General features: G+C 42.6%; 1 protein-coding gene across 1 annotated transcript in view; it reads right to left on the minus strand.

The window, feature by feature from the left end:
• Positions 1–22,191, minus strand: part of LOC122928480 — a 187,745-nt gene that overhangs the window by 87,188 nt on the left and 78,366 nt on the right. Inside the window, exon 3 of the mRNA XM_044281355.1 lies at positions 6,114–6,206. Within this exon, the coding sequence (XP_044137290.1) occupies positions 6,114–6,206 (93 nt within the window). The remainder of the gene's footprint in view (positions 1–6,113; positions 6,207–22,191) is intronic.

The raw sequence follows: 22,191 nt of genomic DNA on the forward strand, positions 1-22,191 counted from the left end.
GAAAGGCTTTCACCAGACGACTAGCATTAATGTTGGCCGCTGGAACCCACATCCTCTCCTCTGGTCCATAACCCTTCCAGAGAACGAGATACTGGAAGGATCTACAGATAATTTGGGAGTCCACTATCCTTGCGATCTGAAATTCCAGATTACCGTCCACAATGACAGGAGCGGGAGGCAAGGAGGACGGTTCAACAGGTTCGACACATCTTTTCAACAATGACTTATGGAACACATTATGAATCTTCAAAGCCTGAGGAAGTTCAAGACGAAAGGCTACGGGGTTAATAATGGCAGTGATCTTATATGGACCAATAAACCTTGGACCCAACTTCCAAGAAGATACTTTCAACTGAATGTTTCTTGTGGACAGCCACACAGAATCACCCAGGTCCGGACCATTTATATATCTCTTGACAGCCATACGTTTATAATTATTGCCCTTTTTTTTAATGATTATTTTGAATTTTCTGCCAAATAGATGATAAAGAAGAGGAAAATCGCTCCTCTTCAGGTATACCAGAAGTCTCCGTACCAGAAAATTTGCCAAATTGCAGGTGGAACCCATATGCCCCAAGAACGTTGATTTATCAGTGGACTCCTGTGGTTATTTATGGCATACTCAGCTAACAGCAAGAATAAAGATCACTCCTCTTGGTTCTCAGAGACAAAACATCTCAAATAAGTCTCCAGATTCTGATTAGTGCTTTCAGTCTGTCCGTTCGACTGAGGATGAAAGGCCGAAGAGAAGGACAATTGTACCCCCAGACGAGTTTAGAACGCCTTCCAGAATTTGGAAACAAATTGAGTCCCCCAATTAGACACATTAGAAGTTATACCATGTAATTTTCACGATGTTATCGACAAACACTTGTGCAAGAGTTTTAGCATTAGGTAGACCTGGCAATGCTATAAAGGGGGCCATCTTACTAAAGCGATCAACAACCACCAAAATCACAGTTTTTCCTGAAGAATTTTAGGTCCAAGGTCGGGAAGGGGTGGGCAATGGAAGTAAAGATCTGGAAGGCCGAGTATGTATCACTTTAGCAAGTGCACAAGTACTGCAAGCAGACACATAGTCCTTAACACAGTTACGTAACTCCGGCCACCAGAATCTACGAGAGATGAGATTGACAGTGGATCTGCTACCACGGTGTCCTGTGAGAACCGTACAGTGATGTTCCTCGAACACCTTGTGACGTAATTCAGAAGGAACAAACAACTTCCCTGGAGGACAAGAATCTCGTGCATCTCCCGGGGCCTCCAACACCTCTGCCTCAAGGTCAGGATATAGGGCGGATATAACTACCCCTTCAGACAATATCGAACAAGGATCTTCTGAATCACCTCCCCCCCAGAAAAGCTACGCGACAAAGCATCAACCTTGACGTTCTTAACCCCAGGGCGATAGGTGACGATGAAATTAAATCTGGTAAAAAAAACTACGGCCATCTGGCCTGCCTTGGGTTCAGTCGTTTAGCCGACCCCAGGTAAGCCAGATTTTTGTGATAAGTAAGCACAGTAATAGGATGAATTGCTCCTTCCAACCAATGACATCACTCCTCAAAAGCCAACTTAATGGCCATCAACTCTCTATTACCCACATCATAATTCCTTTCTGCAGCCGAGAGTTTCTTAGAGAAAAATGCACATGGGTGCCATTTACTAGGTGAAGGACGCTGCGACAAGACTGCTCCTACCCCTACCCCTACCTTGGATGCTTCAAATTACACAATGAATGGCTGCGACACATCCGGTTGCACGAGTATAGCAGCAGAAGCAAAATAATCCTTCACCGCAGAAAAAGCTTGTAATTCCGCATCGGACCAGACTGAGACATCAAACCTTTCCTTGTCATGTCCGTTAAAGGTTTAACCACAGTCGAGTAGTTCAAAATTAATTTGCGGTAGTAGTTGGTGAACCCAAAAAACCGCATAAGCGCTTTAAGATTTTCGGGTCGATCCCAGTCCAACACAGCACAGACCTTCTCTGGATCCATACGAAAACCTGAAGATGAGAGTAGGTAAGCTAGGAATTGCACTTCCTGAACTGCGAATAGACACTTCTCCATCTTAGCATACAATTTATTCTCTCTTAGGATCTGTAACACCTATCTCACGTGAACCTGATGAGTCTCCATATCTGGAGAATAAATAAGTATGTCATCCAGGTACATAACAACAAACCTCCCCACCAGATGATGAAAGATATCATTAACAAAATGCTGGAAAACCGCAAGAGCATTAGTTAACCCAAACGGCATGACCAGACTCAAATTTACCCTCAGGGGTATTAAACACCGTCTTTCATTTATCCCCTTCCTTGATCCTGAACAGATTTTATGCCCCTCTTAGGTCAAACTTATATAACCTAGATTTGGGTAACTTCACTCCGGGAATAAGATTGATAGGACAATCAAATTCCCGGTGTGGGGGAAAACCCTGGCAACCACTCTCAGAAAATATATTCGAAAAATCTGAAATGAATGAGGGAACAGCTTTAGTGTTCAAGACAGAATACGATGTATTAAGACAGTTGTCCATGCCCTAGTCGCTCCAATCAAGAATCTGTCTCGCTTGCCAGTCAATGGTAGGATTATGTTGGCTCAACCATGGTAAACCCAGAACCAACGGAGCAGGCAGGCCCTCCAGCACAAAACGAGAAATGGATTCCTGATGAAAATCACCCACTCTTAAACGGATGTCCAGCACCATCTGTGACAAACATTTCTGAGTAAGTGGTGCTGGTGGTGGTATATTGCAAACACCAAAATATTTTTCTCTAATGTACTTGTTGACAACCTATGCAAATGGATGAACTGACCATCAACTAGGTTAACCCCTGCTCAACTGTCAATAACCACTTCAATTCCAACTGTTTTGTACTCTAGGTACACCTCAGCAGACAGGAGAAACCGGGTACTACCAGTAAATACAAAAGTGAGTTCTATGACTCCCCACCAATACCACCAAGAGTAAGATGTATTTTATTTTATTTTTTCAACTTGAAGCTAAACATAAGGACAAACATTAACAAAATGTTTGCTTTTTCCACAGAAAAAAACATACTCCCTTCTTATGACTAAAACTCTTGCAAGCAGGCCCAGGGGTAGCTTCCCATAACTGCATAGGTTCATCACCAGACATAAACTCAGGAGTCTCTCTACCCAAGGTGTCAGAGGAAGCCGACATGTTATATGCTAGTTCGTTCTGAGAGTGAGGGACCTTATATTTCATTCTCAGGCGCCTATCCATATGTACAGAAAGCGACATAGCCGCCTCTAATGACTCAGGATTTTGTGAAAGGCCAACATGTCTTTTAGCCTCTCAGATAATCCCTGACAGATTTGGCTACGGAGAGCTGGATTATTCAACTCCTTATCCATAGCCCATCTCCTAAATTCAGATACTCCCTCAGGCCTAATTCCGAAAGATAGGGGAATATAACAAACTAGAAATAGGGAAAAGACACTTAACTACGAAGTACGCAGACGAGCAGTAACACAGAGGAGAACCAAACACCAACCGCATAGCATGATGGGTAAAACCAGACTAAATAGAGGAGTTGGAATGACCACTTAAGCTAAACCTGAGACAAGAGGTGTGGTCATAACCAGCAACAACACAGAAACAAGTGAAACCAAAGAGGCTGTCAGATCACATCACGTGCAGCCAGTCTCCTAGATCTTCTGACCCCTGTCACAGGAAAGACCATGACAGTTGTACTGTCTAATGCCCCATGGCATACAATATAGTGGGAAGCAGAAAGAAAATTCCAAATGCGGTGGAATTAGAAAAAAATTTCAATTCCTCCACGGTTTTACAGGTTTTATTCCCACGGCATTCCCTTTACAGCAAAGCTGACCTGTGCCCTCCATTCTCTGGGTCAGTACGATTACAACAATACCACATATGTATAGGTTTTTAATGTCTAAGGGCTCTTTCACACTTGCGTTCTTTTCTTCCGGCATAGAGTTCCGTCGCCGGGGCTCTATGCCGGAAGAATCCTGATCAGTTTTATCCTAATGCATTCTGAATGGAGTGAAATCCGTTCAGGATGCATCAGGATGTCTTCAGTTCCGGAACGGAACGTTTTTTGGCCGGAGAAAATACCGCAGCATGCTGCGCTTTTTGCTCCGGCCAAAAATCCTGAAGACTTGCCGCAAGGCCGGATCCGGAATTAATGCCCATTGAAAGGCATTGATCCGGATCCGGCCTTAAGCTAAACGTCGTTTCGGCGCATTGCCGGATCTGACGTTTAGCTTTTTCTGAATGGTTACCATGGCTGCCGGGACGCTAAAGTCCTGGTAGCCATGGTAAAGTGTAGTGGGGAGCGGGGAGCAGCATACTTACCGTCCGTGCGGCTCCCGGGGCGCTCCAGAGTGACGTCAGGGCGCCCCACGCGCATGGATAACGTGATCGCATGGCACGTCATCCATGCGCATGGGGCGCTCTGACGTCACTCTGGAGTGCCCCGGGAGCCGCGCGGACTGTAAGTATACCGCTGCCCCGCTCCTACTATGGCAACCAGGACTTTAATAGTGTCCTGGATGCCATAGTAACACTGAACGCATTTTGAAGACTAATCCGTCTTCAAATGCTTTCAGTACACTTGCGTTTTTCCGGATCCGGCGTGTAATTCCGGCAAATGGAGTACACGCCGGATCCGGACAACGCAAGTGTGAAAGAGGCCTAAGGGTACTTTCACACTAGTGTTTTTCTTTTCCGGCAAAAGGGCTCAATGCCGGAAAAGAACTGTTCAGATATATCCCCATGCATTTTGAATAGAGAGTAATCCATTCAGGATGCATAAGGATGTCTTCAGTTCAGTCATTTTGACTGATCGGGCAAAAGATAATTAGCATGCTACGGTTTTATCTACGGCCCAAAAAACTTGCCTGAATGCCGGATCCAGCATTTTTTCCCATGGGAATGTATAAGTGCCGGATCCGGCATTCAAAATATCGGAATGCTGGATCCGTCCTTCCAGTCTGCGCATGCACAGACCGAAAAAAAAAAGTTAAAAAAAATAGTGTAAAAATTCATTTCAACTTTGAAAAAAAATATATTTACATCACCATATTCTGAATGGTAAGAGAAGCAATGAAAAAATGGCAAATTAGCCATTTGACCCTTTTTTCCATTATGCCATTCGCCGTATTGGAAAAATATTTTTATATTTTTAATAGTACAGGCGTTTTCAGACGCGTTAATGCCCATGATATTTATATTTTTTGTTATGTATGTATTTATTTTTTAATTCTACTTAAAGGGGGTGATATAAACAAAAAAATGTATATATCAAGTTTTTTTTACCTGTTTTTACAATTTTTAAGCTCGTATTTGAGCCTACAATTTTTATTTTATTTTTTATTCTGAACAATCATGGATCTTTTAGATCCATTATTTATACAGAATTCGTCATTTCTTATGTTGGCCTGCCACCTGCTGGCTAAAATAAGAATTTCAGCTTCAATACCCTGGGTCTCTTCAGAGAGACCCAGCACATTGAATTCAATTACCGGCATCCACATTGGCCGCATAGGATACAGCTAAGAAGTGTTTTTTTCACCCTTTAGATGCCGTGATCTCACTTTATCACGGCGTCTAAAGGCTTTAATGACCGCGATTGGCATTATTGCTGGTTGCAGTCATTGTTTGAAACAGCAGAGACCCACCGGCCATGACGCCCATTGCACGCAAGAGCAGGCGCCATGTTTGCACTTCGCTCCGGCACCATACATGTACGGCGCTGGTAGCGGAGGGGTTAAATATTTAATCTATATCTGTCGCTCAGTACAACTGCTAAATCTGCAAGGATGTTCAGAAATGTCCTTCCAGAACATAGTGCGGACTGCCCAGACATTTATAGTCAATGGGTGGTCCAGGGGTAGTTGAAATTATTTGCCTCTGTCTCTTTACATTTGAGTATTTATACCTTCTCCAAGTAAAGAACCTCTTTAGTCTGGGATATAATTTTTACTTGGATCCAAAACACCCGACTTCAGCTAATTTCTGGAACGAACATCGCCTAGCATACCATTCTTGGATGTTAGAAATATGGAATATTAAGGAATAATAAGAATAAGTATTAAGATAGTCTTAATCCCTTACCTGTAGTTTTTACAGTATTGGATGTAGATTTTACAGTGGCTTGTGATGTTTTTGTTGTCGCTGATGTTTCGTGAGACACAGATATTCCGGCATCTGAAAAATTGGAATATTTATTAAGACACATAGAATTAAATGGGATGTTAACCCCTGGGGACCTTTTCTGCAGACCCCCCAGTATGGCTGGACTAGTGGTGGGAGTCATGCATAGCTGATCCCCACTGCTGCGTTTCTGGCTTCACCGCTGCCATTTGAGAGGGAGGGATGGAGCAGGTGATGAGGTAACTATGATTCTCACACCACTGGTCAGACAAGGTCCCTATGGTGAATAATCTCTTTAAAGCATTAACATTTTCCTAAAGGCTTTTAGGATTAGTCACATTTTGTTGTAAAACTAAGTCATGGGACAATCTCTTCAGGGCTTCTTCACATGCATTTAAAATTCTTGGTACATTATGAATTTTGAACACTTTTCATAGTATTTTTCTTACTAGATCTTTTGATGGTCCTAGAGATAGGCAAATATACTAGAAAATACCACCACACCCAGACATTTACCAAGAAAATGCCAAATAAACAAAATGCTTATATACAGTGTCTTGCAAAAGTATTCACCCCCTTGACGTTTTTCATATTTTGTTACATTACAGCCTTAAGGCCTCATGCACACGACCGTTGTGTGAATCCGTGGCCGTTGTGCCGCTTTCCGTTTTTTTTCGTGGACCCATTGACTTTCAATGGGTCCGTGGAAAAATCTGAAAATGCACCGTTTGGCAGCCGCATCCGTGATCCGTGTTTCCTGGCCGTGAAAAAAATATGACCTGTCCTATTTTTTTCACGGCCAACGGTTCACGGACCCATTCAAGTCAATGGGTCCGTGAAAAATCACGGATGCACACAAGATTGTCATCTGCGTCTGTGATCCGTGTCCGTTTTTTCCTATCATTTCAATAACAAACTTGACTTAGATTTTTTTTTTCATTTTTCATGTCTGTGGATCCTCCAAAAATCAAGGAAGACCCACGGACGAAAAAACGGTCACGGATCACGGACCTACGGACCCCGTTTTTGCGGGCCTTAAAAAAAAAACGGTCGTGTGCATGAAGCCTAAGTTGAATGTTTTTTTAATCAGAATTTTATGTGATGGATCAGAACACAATAGTCTAAGTTGGTGAAGTGAAATAAGAAAAATGTATAAATAAATAAATAAAACTATTGTTTACAAATAGAAAACAGAAAACTGGCATGTGCATATGTATTCACCCCCTTTTTTAGGAAGACCATAAAAAGCATTGGTGCAACCAATTACCTTCAGAAGTCACATAATTAGTGAAATGATGTCCACCTGTGGGCAATCTAAGTGTCACATGATCTGTCATTACATATACACACCTTTTTTGAAAGGCCCCAAAGGCTGCAACACCTAAGCAAGAGGCATCACTAACAAAACACTGCCATGAAGACCAAGGAACTCTCTGAACAAGTAAGGGACAATGTTGTTGAGAAGTCAGGGTTAGGTTATAAAAAAAAAATCCAAAATCTTTGATGATGCCCAGGAACACCATCAAATTTATCATAACCAAATGGAAAGAACATGGCACAACAGCAAACCTGCCAAGAGACGGCCGCCCACCAAAACTCATGGACCGGGCAAGGAGGGCATTAATCAGAGGGGCAGCACAAAGGCTTAAGGTAACCCTGGAGGAGCTGCAGAGTTCCACAGCAGAGACTGGAGTATCTGTGCATAGGACGACAATAAGCCGTACGCTCCATAGAGTTAGACTTTATGGCAGAGTGGACAGAAGAAAGCCATTACTTTCAGCTAAAAACAATAAGGCACGTTGTGAGTTTGCGAAAAGGCATGTGGGAGACTCCCAAAATGTATGGAGGAAGGTGCTCTGGTCTGTGGAGACTAAAATGAAACTTTTCAGCCATCAAAGAAAACGCTATGTCTGGAGCAAATCCAAAACATCACCCAAAGAACATCATCCCCACAGTGAAACATGGTGGTGGCAGCATCATGCTGTGGGGATGTTTTTCAGCAGCCGGGATTGGGAAACTGGTCAGAGTTGAGGGAAAGATGGATGCTGCTAAATACAGGCTGAATACAGGGATAGTCTTCAGCAAAACCTGTACCACTCTGTGCGTGATTTGAGGCTCGGACTGAGGTTCACCTTCCTGCAGGACAATGACCCCAAACACACTGCTAAAGCAACACTTGAGTGGTTTAAGGGGAAACATGTAAATGTGTTGGAATGACCTAGTCAAAGCCCAGATCTCAATCCAATAGAAAGTCTGGTCAAACTTAAAGATTGCTGTTCTCAAGCTCAACCCATCCAACTTGAAGGAGCTGGAGCAGTTTTGCAAGGAGGAATGGGCAAAAATCCCAGTGGTAAGATGTGACAAACTCATAGAGACTTATCCAAAGCGACTTGGAGCTGTGATTGCCGCAAAAGGTGGCTCTACAAAGTATTAACTTCAGGGGGGTTAATAGTTATGCACATTTACTTTTTCTGTTATTTTGTCCTATTTGTTGTTTGCTTCACAATAAAAAAAAAAAAAACATCTTCAAAGTTGTGGGCATGTTCTGTAAATTAAATGATGCAAGTCCTCAAAGTTAATTCCAGGTTGTGAGGCGCCAAAATACACAAAAAGTAAAGGGGTTGGGGTGAATACTTTTGCAAGGCAGTGTATAATGTGTCTTATACTTCATTAAATAGTTAACATACGGCTGCAAATACACAAAAACCCTACGAAATTGCCTTTAAAACAGCATTTTTCACAGACACTGTGTAAAACCAGCCTAAGTTGCAACTAAGTGCCAGGCACATATCTATTTTTACTGCTCAGTTGTCCATCAATAATGCCCACTAGGACACTATTAGTGGATGAATAGTTAATATTTTGTGCCGTTTGATATGTCTTAGCAAATTCCTACATGCTCTGTAATTTGCAATGTTTTTAGCACCGTTTACCTTTTCTTGCTAAGACTAGTGGTAATGTTTCTTTAAATATGTTATGGGTGTATACTACTCCAGCTGGAACAAGAATCTATCTTTTCTATGAAAAATCTTCTGAAAGGAGGGAGGAGCTAAGCTAGCTTTGGGCTCCTGCTTCTTTTCCAGGAGAAACATAGGTCACAGGCCTCACTGCCCAGGACTGGATATTAGGTTTCAGGCCTGGTCTAGCAATTCTTGCAGCTGTCTAGTGTTCAGTTTAAAGGGATTCTGTCACCTCCCCTAAGGCAAAAAACGATTTAAAAGCAGCCATGCAGCACAGCTTACCTGGATTAGGCTGTGCTGTTCAATCTTGAAATCCGTCCAGCAGTTAGTTCAAAAAACGAGTTTGATCAATGAGGAAATGCGTCCTGAAGGTGCCCAGAGGGGCGTTTTTTTCTTCTGAGAGAGCCCAGTCCCGCCCCTTTTTCAGTGCCCAGCCCGCCTTCCTTTTACTTCCTAACCGCCGCCCCCAGCCTGCCACAGCCTCTCCTGCCTCTCCTCCCCCTCCCTCTTGCCGAACGAAGTCTCGCACAGGCGCAGTACCCACTGAGGGCTGCGCCTGTGCGATCATCAGGAGACTGAGGGCGGCAGCTTCATCTTCGTCACTGGGCATGCGCCGAGCCCAGTGACGTCCGATGCTCGCTCTTCCCTCAGTCAGCAGGGGGAGGAGAGGCAGGAGAGGCTGTGGCAGGCTGGGGGCGGCGGTTAGGAAGTAAAAGGAAGGCGGGCTGGGCACTGAAAAAGGGGCGGGACTGGGCTCTCTCAGAAGAAAAAAACGCCCCTCTGGGCACCTTCAGGACGCATTTCCTCATTGATCAAACTCGTTTTTTGAACTAACTGCTGGACGGATTTCAAGATTGAACAGCACAGCCTAATCCAGGTAAGCTGTGCTGCATGGCTGCTTTTAAATCGTTTTTTGCCTTAGGGGAGGTGACAGAATCCCTTTAAGGAGAAGTGCAGGGTATAATCTGTGAGGAGAACACTTTGGTTATAGGCTTCATGGCATCGACTAATGCAACTGCTCAGATGGAAGTCATGAGGGGAGAGGATAGGGGTGGTAGTAGAGGCAGATGGTGATATTACTCACGGTGTCGGTCGTCGAGCTCTAGCGCTCTCTGGACTGTGCACAGTGAATAGGGGGCACATCCAGGTCCTGCCTGTTAGAAGGCAGGACCTGGATGTGAAGGCAGGACCCATGATATTGGTGTTTTTGAGGTGCAAGACAGGAAATCGATGTTTTGGAAATTAGTAAGTCAGTGCAGTTCAAACTATTTCTTGGAGTATTGGAGGCACAGTTCTCACACTATTTCAAACAAACTTGTGGCTGACTCATGGTGTAGATTCCAGGAGCTTCATGGGGCACTTTCCAAGCTAGCAACAATTATAGTTCAAATTTAGCCGAGGGGTGCAATTCTCACAAAACTTTCTACAATGCTCACTGTGGGGTGTAGACCCTAATACAAAAATAAAATCTGTCACAATGGAACGACATAGAGTCTGAAGACTTTTTCTATCAAGCTAAGGGCTGTGGAATCCAGAAGCCATAAATGTGTGTTATCTCCACAGCACAAACTCTCTTCTCTTGACTTCTTAACTGCATTTCAGGGGTTATGCAAACCGGTAACCAATCCCCGCCACACCCCCACAATGCCCGTGCCTCTCATACAGAGACTACTTACCTGGTCCCCGATGGCTGTGTCCTACCAAATCCCTCCAAAGCAGTCACTGCATCTCCTCATCGTGCAAATCACAACATCCGGTGACGGGGGGTACAGCCAATAGCGGACCGTGACAATCATCTGCCCCCTTGCATCACGTGTAATGTCACCCGTGATGCAAAGGGTGCATGTCAGCAGTGCGGCCTGCTATTGGTTACATAAATACTTAAGGGGCACTGTGGGGGACATTACTGTGTGGGGGAAGCACTGAGGGACATTATTGGCAGCACTATAGGGGGCACTCTCAAAGGAATTTTAAATAGTGGGGACAGTATAAGGGGCATTGATGGAGGCACTATAGGGGGCATTACTGTAGGCAGTATGGACATTTTAATAGTGGGGCATTATAGGAGAGCATTACAGGTGCATTTTTTTTATGGGGAAGTATACAGACCATTAATGGAGCCACTGGGTGCATTTTAATACTGGGGCACTATAGTGGGACATTATTACTGAAGGCACTTTAGGGAACATTGTTATACTTGGGTACGATAATGGCATTTTTACTGGGGGTAAAATAGGGGATATTATTACTGGAGCCACTGTAGGTGCATTTCTATTACAGGGGCATATTAGGGGACACTATTTCTGGGGACACTGTACAGGAATTATTATTGGAAGCACAATGGGGGAGTATTAGTGGGGCATTTTAGGGGAGATTATTATTACTGGAGGCACTATAGGAGGCATAATGATTACTGGAAGCACTTTAGGGGGCATTATTAATACTGGGAACACTTTTTTCATCAGTATAGTAACTTAGATAATTGAAGAACACAGCGGGTGAAGTATTGGGGTGGCTGCAAGAAGACATTGGTGGGACATCAGGAAGGGGAGTTGAATTGAGAATTTGGGGAGGCTGAGGGAAAAGTGAGAAATCTAACATAGTCTAGGTAACAAACTGCAGAGATGAGATGCGGCTGATTTAATTTGTAATGGTTGTCTTGGCAGAATGGAGAAGATAAGGAAAGAGAACATCTACATCACAGGAGACATATTTGGCTGTAAGAGGTATGTGGTGCTGCATTGTCTTGTGTGTTTTTTAGTACTGGCAGGTAGTATGCTGTTAATAGAGCTGGCTCACTGCTGTCGCCTACGGCTCACCTACTCAGCCCCCATCTCCAAATCTTAGAGACAGCTGGAGGAGGGAGAGAGAACATGGCAGCTGGTGCCGGCCACCACAGAGGAGCAGCATATAAAGGTGTATTTTGAGCTGCTGGGGCAGTATATTGTGCTGCACTGTGGTATGTGAGTCTGTAGGGGCAGTCTTTTGTCCTGCACTATGGTATTTGGTTCTGTAAAAAAAACAAAAAAAAACATAGAATTAATAATATTTATACAGGCACTCACACAATTGGGACCACTTGGAGATTCTGTTTTTAAAATGTATTTGATTGACCATATATCAAACATAATTCATAATAAAACAGAATTAATTTATAATAAAATTATTCACAAAACCCCTAGTGATTATACTATACTAGCTGTATATGTTAGTACTTGCTCACAAATAAGCATATTTATTTAGTGTGTGGCTGTCAGAGCATTCACTACTGCCACACAGAAAACAACAACCCAACACTTACACATACAAATAAATAACCAGCTGTGTTAATAACTATTCATATAATAATACTTGACACACAATGACAAAGGTTGTTAAAATGTACACACACATAATCTGTGAAAAAATTTGAAAAATGTCTTAGGAAGTAGTCCTATATATTGTGCACAAAAAATACACACAAAATAGTTATGCTCCTTTTGGTGCTATGTTTGCATCATCTTATATATCTGGTTCAATTACAGTATTTGTTCAAAATTGATTGTTTTTCAGTGATGTTAGTCAATGAATTCTGCCTTAGAGCTTACTTACAATATATTGTCTGTATTTACCGATCGTGGTGTCCCACGTGGTAATCAAATGTTAGAGGCATACCTCACTGCTTCCTTATGTGAGGGGATCGTAACTTGCCGCTATAATGTAGCGGCTTCACTCTCTCCAAGCCCGGCGTCCCACGTGATCGGGTTCTTTCGTGCAGTGGGCGGTTTGTCCGACTCACCCTATCTCGCCGCTTCTTTCTCCCACATGGAGATCGTCAGCCTCTCTATCTCCAAACCCAGCGTCCCACGTGGTCAGGTTCTTTGCTGTAGATGGGCAATTCACTTGGAAGCGAGAGTGCTATATTTCACAATAGCTCTGGTACCGCAGCACCTCTTTCAGTTACCAGATATTGGTGGATGAATTATCATTTGTAGACAGATTCTGAAACACCAAACGCATTTCGGAGTGTACACTCACTCTTTCATCAGTGGTAGAACCTGCTATAGTGCTCCTCCCTTTATATATCCATCCTATAAAAAATCCGAAATGGATCCCAAAAATGATTGGAATCGCTCCATGCGGTTATGATGTGTTTTTCTTATACTTGTTTTTTTCTCCATTGTTGCCATTTAATGCAAGAAGTAATAATTATAGATTATTTCTATCATTCAACCTTTTACTAAAAATATTAAGCAAAAAATTATAAAATACCAATCTTATCCTCTTTCAAATACATATACCTTTGCGACAATCTAAATTATACATAGAATTTATTATACACAGAAAATATTATACCCAGAGGACATTATTAATACATATTTCTCCTCTTTAGCAATTTTCCAATTTTCCAATTTATCGCATACAATTCAAAATGAAGTTCAAGGAGGGGGGAGGGGTCGCAGCTTGGTAGCAATACAAGACTGCGATCCACTGTCAGTGAAGGGCACCCATCCTACTTGACTACAGAAAGCCGAAAAGTTATAGATCAGAATTTAGGCCTGCCGGGAAAAGTGTGTTGAAATCGAAGATTCTCCTCGATTCCTGCCTTGACATTCTGGAGATATTATCTCCTCCTCTCCTGGGTCTCTCCACCTTTTCTATAGCTGCAAATTTAAGGCCCCCTGGATATGTTGTGGTGGTCCTTAAAGTGCTTTGACAGTGAATGTTTCTCATATCCAATCCTTATATTGGTTAGATGTTCAGCTATCCTCTTTTTCAAAGTTCTTTTTGTCCTCCCAATGTACTGTTTATGGCAGGGGCATTGAATAATATAAATACCGTTAGTAGAACTGCAAGTTAAAAACTTTTTTATTTAATGTTTAAATTCATTTTATGTGGAGCTTATTTTTTTTTATTTTTTTGGGGGGGAAATATTGCACTTTTACAGCTATTGCATTTTGCACATTTGTAGAATCCACTAATATTCAGCCATTTATGAATAGATTGTTCTTTTTTCTGAGGTTCCACTGTAGGTGCTTCCTTTAATCCTAAATTGGGGGCACTAATATAGACTATTTGTGGGATTGTAGGAACTAAGGGTCCAACTACCTTATCACTGAGAATGTAATGCCAATGGCGTTTAATAATGCGTTCTATTTGCTTATACTGTGTATTAAAAGGTAACATTAGACGTATAATATCTTCTTCATGTTTGTTTTTTTATTTTTCATTCTCAGTTGTAAAAAAGGACTGTCTGTTCATTGTCCTAACTTTTGCTAAAGATGTCTCTACAACTTTAGATGGATAGTCCTTTCTCAATAAATGTTCTTGCATTATTCGAGATTCTTCTTAAAACGTTTCGTTAGAGGTGCAGTTTCGCTTGATAGGGTGAAACTGCCCTATAGGCACATTGAGAAGCCATCTCGTAAGATGGCAGCTAGAAAAAAAGAATATAACTCTTTTTACTCACCGGCTTCTGATAAGTTCTGCAAATTAATTTATTATCTATTGTAATTAATAGACCCAGGAATTCAATCCATGATTGATTAATATTTGATGTAAAATTGCAAATTATTTTAATTTCTGTTGATTTCTTCTAAAAATAAATGAAGTTCTGATTCACTTTTGTGCCAAATAAAAATATCATCATCAATGTACCTATACCATAGCACCAGGTCCGCCCCCAGTTTAGGGGTGATGTTTTGGTACTCCCATGAATAAATTGGCGTAACTGGTGGAAAACCTGGTGCCCATTGCGGTACATCTGATTTGAAGATAATAGTCAGCCTCAAAATAAAAATAGTTGTGGGTTGAACGCCCTCTGTTAGATAATCTATTTGTTCTGAATGGAATTGGTCACTTAGACCACCACAGGCTTTCTGTAGTCAAGTAGGATGGGTGCCCTTCACCGACGGTGGGTCGCAGTCTTGTTTTGCTATCAAGCTGTGACCCCCCTTCCCCTTGGTCAGAGGCCCCCATCTTGAACTTCATTTAGAATTTTATGCAATAAATTGGAAAATCGGAAAATTACAAAATGGGGGAAAGAGGAGAAAAATTAATTAATAATGTCCTCTGGGTATAATATTTTCTATGTATAATATTTTCTATGTATAAGTTTTTTAAGGTACCATTATTAATTTAGATTTTCTATGTATAATTTTTTAACCATTATTAATTTAGATTGTCGCAAAAGTATATGTATTTGAAAGAGGATAAGATTGGTATTTTATCATTTTTTGCTTAATATTTTTAGTAAATGGTTGAATGATAGAAATAATCTATAATGATTACTTCTTGCATCAAATGGCAACAATGGAGAAAAACAACGCACAAGTATAAGAAAAAACGCATCATAGCTGCATGGAGCGATGTCAATTATTTTTGGGATCCATTTCAGATTTTTAATAGGATGGATATATAAAGGGAGGAGCACTATAGCAGGTTCTACCACTGATGAAGGAGTGAGTGTACACTCCGAAATGCGTTTGGTGTTTCAGAACCTGTCTACAAATGATAATTCATTCACCAATATCTATTAACTGAAAGAGGTGCTGCGGTACCAGAGCTATTGTGAAATATAGCACTCTTGTTTCCAAGTGAATTGCCCAGCTACAGCAAAGAACCTAACCACGTGGGACGCCGGGTTTGGAGATAGCGAGGCTGCTAAAACATATCGGCAAGTCACGATCTCCATATAGAAGAAAGAAGCGGCAAAATAGGGTGAGTCGGACAAACCACCTGCTGCACGAAAGAACCCGATCACGTGGGACGCCGGGCTTGGAGAGATTGAAGCCGCTACATTATAGCGGCAAGTTACAATTCCCTCACATAATAAGGAAGCAATGAGGTATGCCTCTAACATTTGATTACCATGTGGGACGCCACGATCGGTAAATACAGACAATATATTGTGAGTAAGCTCTAAGGCAGAATTCATTGACTAACATCACTGAAAAACAATACATTTTGAACAAATACTGTAATTGAACCAGATATATAAGATGATGCAAACATAGCACCAAAAGGAGCATAAATATTGTTTGTGTATTTTTTTGTGCACAATATATAGGACTACTCCCTAAGATATATTTCACATTTTTTTCACAGATTATATGTGTGTACATTTTAACGACCTTGTCATTTGTGTGTCAAGAATTATTATATGAATAGTTATTAACACAGCTGATTATTTATTTTTATGTGTAAGTGTTGGGTTGTTGTTTTCTGTGTGGCAGTAGCGAATGCTCTGACAGCCACACACTAAATAAATACGGTATACCCATTTTATTGTGAGCAAGTACTAAAATATACAGCTAGTATAGTATAATCACTAGGGATTTTATGAATAATTTTATTATAAATTAATTACGTTTTATTATGAATTATGTTTTTGATATATGGTCAATCAAATAAATTTAAAAACAGAATCTCAAACTGGTCCCAATTGTGTGAGTGCCTGTCTAAATTTTATTAATACTATATAATTCTCTAGATTGGGTGAATCAGATAGACACGAGCACCCTATCCAGTAATACAGGGGGAGAGCTGCCTATTATTAGTTATCACTAGTGTTGATCAAGCACCAAAGTGCTCGGGTGCTCTGGCCGAACACATCTGGATGCTTGGGAAGTCAATGGGAGAACCCCAGCATTAAACCAGGCACCCCCTGTTCTGAGGAGGGGAGGGTTTCTGGTTCATAGGAAAAGGTCAGAAATTGATGGAAACACCACCAAAATGGTTCGGGAACAGCATAGGAAGGATGTCTCGATGCATCTTGGACTCCCATCTTGGGAACCATGTTGTCCAAGTAGTACACCACTTTTACCGACTGACAATAATACGCACAAAACCCCCCAAAAAATAACTTTTAGAGGAAAAATTGTTAAAAAACATTCTTTCCTGTATATTTACTTGTATATAAAGTGCAAGTGCTGCCAAAAATTACAAGGAAGAGGTACTCAGATACAACCTGTATATCACATAATGGCGGGCCTCATTCGCATTGTTCAAATAAAGCACATAGGTATGGGTCCGCGCTAATTGTTTTCCCCTAGAGGAATGTTCACAAGCAGTCACTCTCCTGGAGCCGTCTCTCCTTACTCGATCCCTGAACCGACCAGCAACAGAAACCTTTTATTCCTTCAAAAGGAGATAAATATAGTACAGACCCGCAAAGAAACTGGTTCACAGTGCTTTTATTGTACTTACAAGACCATTTCTTGCCACATCACATATACAAAGTTTTTGTGCATCTCTGCCCGACCCGGGTTTCGCTACCAGCTTCGTCTATACTATACAGTATTTATGTGCTTTTGAAGGAAGAAAAGGTTTCTGTTGCCGGTCGGTTCAGGGATCGAGAAAGCCAAAAGCCAGGAGTAAGGAGAGACGGCTCCAGGAGAGTGACTGCTTGTGAACATTCCTCTAGGGGAAAACAATTAGAGCGGACCCATACCTATGTGTTTTATTTGAATTTTATGGAAGTGTGGGCCTGCTCCTGTTTTTGGGACTGCAGCTGTGTTCAAGAACTTGCATACTAAATTGTTTTGTTTGTGGTGAACTCATTTACATTGTGGTACAATAGTTCAGGTAGTGGGACTCCTACACTAATAAAGCCAATGCACTAAGTAAAAGGGCTGCTAAAAATTACAAGGAACCGACACTCCAAAACACCCTTTGTTACACATAAAGGAGGGCATCATACACACCCTTGAAAAATGATGATTGATGGTGACCCTCAAAAACATTTGGAGCAAGGGCCTGCTGATTTGACCATCTAAAACATTAGGGGCGAGGGCCTGCTGCCGCATTGGTGACTCTAGATAACCTCTAGGCGATTGCACGTCCCTGTGACAGCGACAATCCATTTGGATGTCTGCCCTATCAACTTTCAATGTTATTTTCTGCGCCTACCATGGTGATCATGGGTAACGGGGAATCGGGGTTAGATTCCGGAAAGGGAGCCTGAGAAAGGGCTACCACATCCAAGGGAGGTCAATGGCTGAAATCTCATTGGCTGTTGTTGCCTTTCCCTTTTTTTTTCCTAATTGTGAACCACCCAGAGAGGGTGGGACAAGTTATTAAAGCACAAGCGTCCAAGGAAGGCAGCAGGCTCGCGGCAATTACCCACTCCCGAGGTAGTGACTATAAATAACAATACAGCAGTCTTAAGAGACCCCTGTTATTAGAATGAGTACACTTTCTGTTAACGAGGATAGTGGAGGGCAAGTCTGGTGCCGGCCTCCACAACGTTCACCCAGTGTGCCATCATAGTGAGAATTGTGTTGAATATAACTAAGCCTGATGGGAACGTTAAAAACTAAGGATAATTTTATTGAAATATCTCTAAAATCTTGGGGTATACAACCCACTCTAATAAATACAACACAGGATTTAAGGAGGGGTTACACTGTTTGGTGTGTAGACTATATATAACCACGCAGTGAAACCTATGGATCTGGACTTCAGTGGTGTGCTCGTAATGTACTAATGACACCTAGTAGCAACCCCACAGTATTATTACCTGCCCGATCACACTGCTCCTCCTAACAGAACTATCTAGTGGCCAGCTCATCCAAGCTGATAGTGCCCCACCAGAATCTGGTCCTAGATATGGTAAGCGTGTGTGCTCTCTAGGACACATTCAAGGCTGTCTCTAAGCTAAATTAGCGTGGCTGGCATCTGGTATATCCAGCTTGTCCCTAATCCTAGGAGACATACACTAGGAATGGCTTAACACGTTTCTGTGCCAACATACACTTGGCACTTCCTCAGCAGCCTAATACATGAGGCATAAATAATAGTAAGTCACTACCTGACTTGTTGCAGTGACGCTCTGATGGGAGCATCGGCGCTAGGGTGGCCGTACGCAGCCACGTGAGCGCCAAAATTTAAAGGGCCAGATGATTCCCCATTTCAAGGTACTCGAGGGAATAAACAACGACGCATTGCGTTTATACATAAATTTCATCCTCACAATGCGAGTATACATAGGGTAGTTAGGAAATATTGGAATATTTTAACCAACGCGTATCCTAATGTGGAGGAATTTAAAAATCTACCACTGATTTGTAATAAAAAGAACCCCAGCCTCAGAGATAAACTAGTACATGAAGATATAGTGAGTAAAAAGGAAACATTGAGACAGAGCACATTGAGGACAATTAAAAAAGGCACATTTCCGTGCCTACATTGTCTTCAAAGTTCCCATATAATTAAGGGTTCAGAGGTATATCATCCCCAAACAGGAAAGGTTTTCAAAATTGAAGTATTTTTTACCTGTGAGTCCAAAAATTTGATTTATTGATCAAATGCCCATGTGGGCTTGCATATGTTGGCGAAACTATGCAGATGGTGAGGGACAGGATATGCAAGCATAAGTCCACAATAAGGACAAAGAATTTATTTTTGCCGTTACCTTACCACTTTGATAGATGTAAACTTTCCGTGTCTCAGCTAAGGTTCCAGGTTTTGGAGCAGGTTATGAGACCAAGGAGAGGAGGTGATATAAAAAAAACTACTCCCTAGAGAAGCATTTTGGATACAAACCCTTGATACATTGCATCCCAAAGGTCTGAATCGCGACATAATGAGATTGCATTATGTATACATAATCAAATTGCTTTATTTGTGTAATTTCTTTCTTTTCCTTTATTGTATACACTATCTGCTCGCTGATCTTCTGTTTTCGATTTTGTGATATCCTCTCTGTATATGTGTTCCGGGCTTATAGTGAAACTAAGAAGCGGGTTGGTTCGTGTTTTTTGTTCCTGCCCATGTGGGGGTGGATTATGTCACTTTGTTTGATTGATGTGCATATATATGTCACTGTGAATCATATCATGTATCCATTGATAAAGGCTATATGCCGAAACGCTTTATATGAAATAATATATCAATGAGAAAATAAAGAAGATTAGTATTTCGCAACGTATTCGCGGTTTGCTGGATTTTTTCATTAAAATTTAAAGGGCCAACATCCCAACCTCCAGGCATGGCTACCGTGCGGTTCACCAATCAGAGGTGAGCCGGAGCTCCGTTCTCCTCTGACAGCAAAAGGCGCACGGAGAGCTGTGCCAGCTGGAGGGCACGCCCACAGAGCGCTACTGTACAAGAGGGGAACCTTTACGGTGGCCATGGTAAGGAAATATGTTTGTAACAAGAGGTATCAAGGAAATATCAGGAAAGTTGCAGATAAGGGCTATATCTACTACAGCTGACTGGATTATCCTCCACTTCACAGTGAAGCTGTGGAGACGCTGTGGTTTTGGTAGCTCTCTGTGCAGAGGTCTGAAGGCCATGTGTCAGGCAAGCAGGCCGCCTTTTTTTTCTGTGTGTGAACAAGCGCCAAGCCTGAAAAGGGACTGTTCTGTTATATGTGTGAATAAACACTGAAGATTGATTTATAACCTGGTCCATTGCCTCTATATTGCGTCCACTAACCTGCCTACCAGAGCGAATCCCCACACCATATACCCTTTTTTGTGTTGGAAGGGGTGCATGGGACTACAGTGTATTCAGTACATTTTACAACACATTTAAAGTGCCTTTGTTTATCCGCTTTCCTCTGGTGGAGTCGAGAAGTCTGGGGCAATCCAGGCCTTGTTCATTTTTTGTAAGAGTCAACCTGTCAGTATTTTCAGTTGACAGGCGGATACGCTTATCTGTTATAATGCCACCAGCAGCATTAAATACCCTTAGACAAAACGCTGGCGGCAGGGAAGGCCAGCACCTCCAAGACGTAGAGCGCCAGTTCGTGCCACGTGTCCAGCTTGGACACCCAGTAGTTGTAAGGCACTGAGGGATCACTGAGGATGCTGACATGTTCTGCTATGTACTCCTTCACCATCTTCCAAAACTTTTCCCTCCCTGTGACACTAGACTGCGCATCAGGGTGAGGGTGCCGGCGGGGTGTCATGAAACTGTCCCAGGCCTTGGAGAATGTTGCCCTGCCTCTGTTGGAACTGCTGTGTGTTCCCCTCGTCTCCCCTCATCGGTTGCCAAAGGAAGTATGGACTCTGCTGCCAGGGTTGTCAGATGAAACTTTTTGGAGCAATTTGTTAACAACGACCTTCTGGTATTGTACAGTTTTTCTCGTCCTCTCCACCAGAGGAATGAGAGATGAGAAGTTCTCTTTGTAGCAGGAGTTGAGAAGCATGAACACCCAGTAATCTGTGTTGTCTAAAATGCGTATAACGTGCGGGTTGCGGGAAATGTGGACACATGCGCGCACCTTCACCAGTTGCTCAGGCAAATTAGGGTTGGTTTTGATAAACAGCTGAACCACTAAGTTTAACATGTGGGCTAGGCATGGGATGTGTGTGAGCTTGCCAAGCTCCAAAGCCGCTACCAAGTTACGACCATTATCACACACAACCATGCCTGGTTGTAGGTTGAGTGGCGAAAGCCACAGATCAGTCTGGTCTCTTATCCCCTGCAACAGCTCTGTGGTGGTGTGTGGTTTGTCCCCTAAGCATATCAGCTTCAGCATGGCCTGTTGACGCTTCCCCACTGCAGTGCTACAATGCTTCCAGCTACTGGCTGATGGCTGACTGGTGCTGCACGCGGATAATTCAGAGGTGGAAGTGGAGGAGGAGGAGGAGAAGTGTGGGTTGGAGCCACTAACTTAGGTGCTGGCGGAAACCCTGATGGAATTAGGGCCCGCAATCCTCGGCGTCGGTAGCACCTGTGCCATCCCAGGGTATGACTCGCTCCCGGCCTCCACAATGTTCACCCAGTGTGCCATCAGGGAAATGTAGCGTCCCTGGCCAAATGCACTTGTCCGTGGTTAAGTGGACCTTCCCAGTAACTGCGTTGGTCAGAGCACGTGTGACATTTCAGAACACATGTTGATGTAAGGCGGCCACGATACACCTTGAAAAATAGTGGCGGCTGGGGACAGAGTACCGCAGGACGGCCACTGACATCAGGCTGCGGAAGACCTCAGTATCCACAAGCCTAAATGGCAACGTTTCCAGGGCCAGTAATTTTGAAAGGTGCGCATTTAGTGCTATGACCTGTGGGTGGGTGGCCGGGTATTTGCGCTTGCATTCAAATACCTGGGGTACTGACATTTGGATGCTGCGTTGGGACAGGGAAGTGGA

The sequence above is a fragment of the Bufo gargarizans genome, chromosome 1 (genome assembly GCF_014858855.1).
Source record: "Bufo gargarizans isolate SCDJY-AF-19 chromosome 1, ASM1485885v1, whole genome shotgun sequence".
In the NCBI taxonomy this organism is placed as follows: Eukaryota; Metazoa; Chordata; class Amphibia; order Anura; family Bufonidae; genus Bufo; species Bufo gargarizans.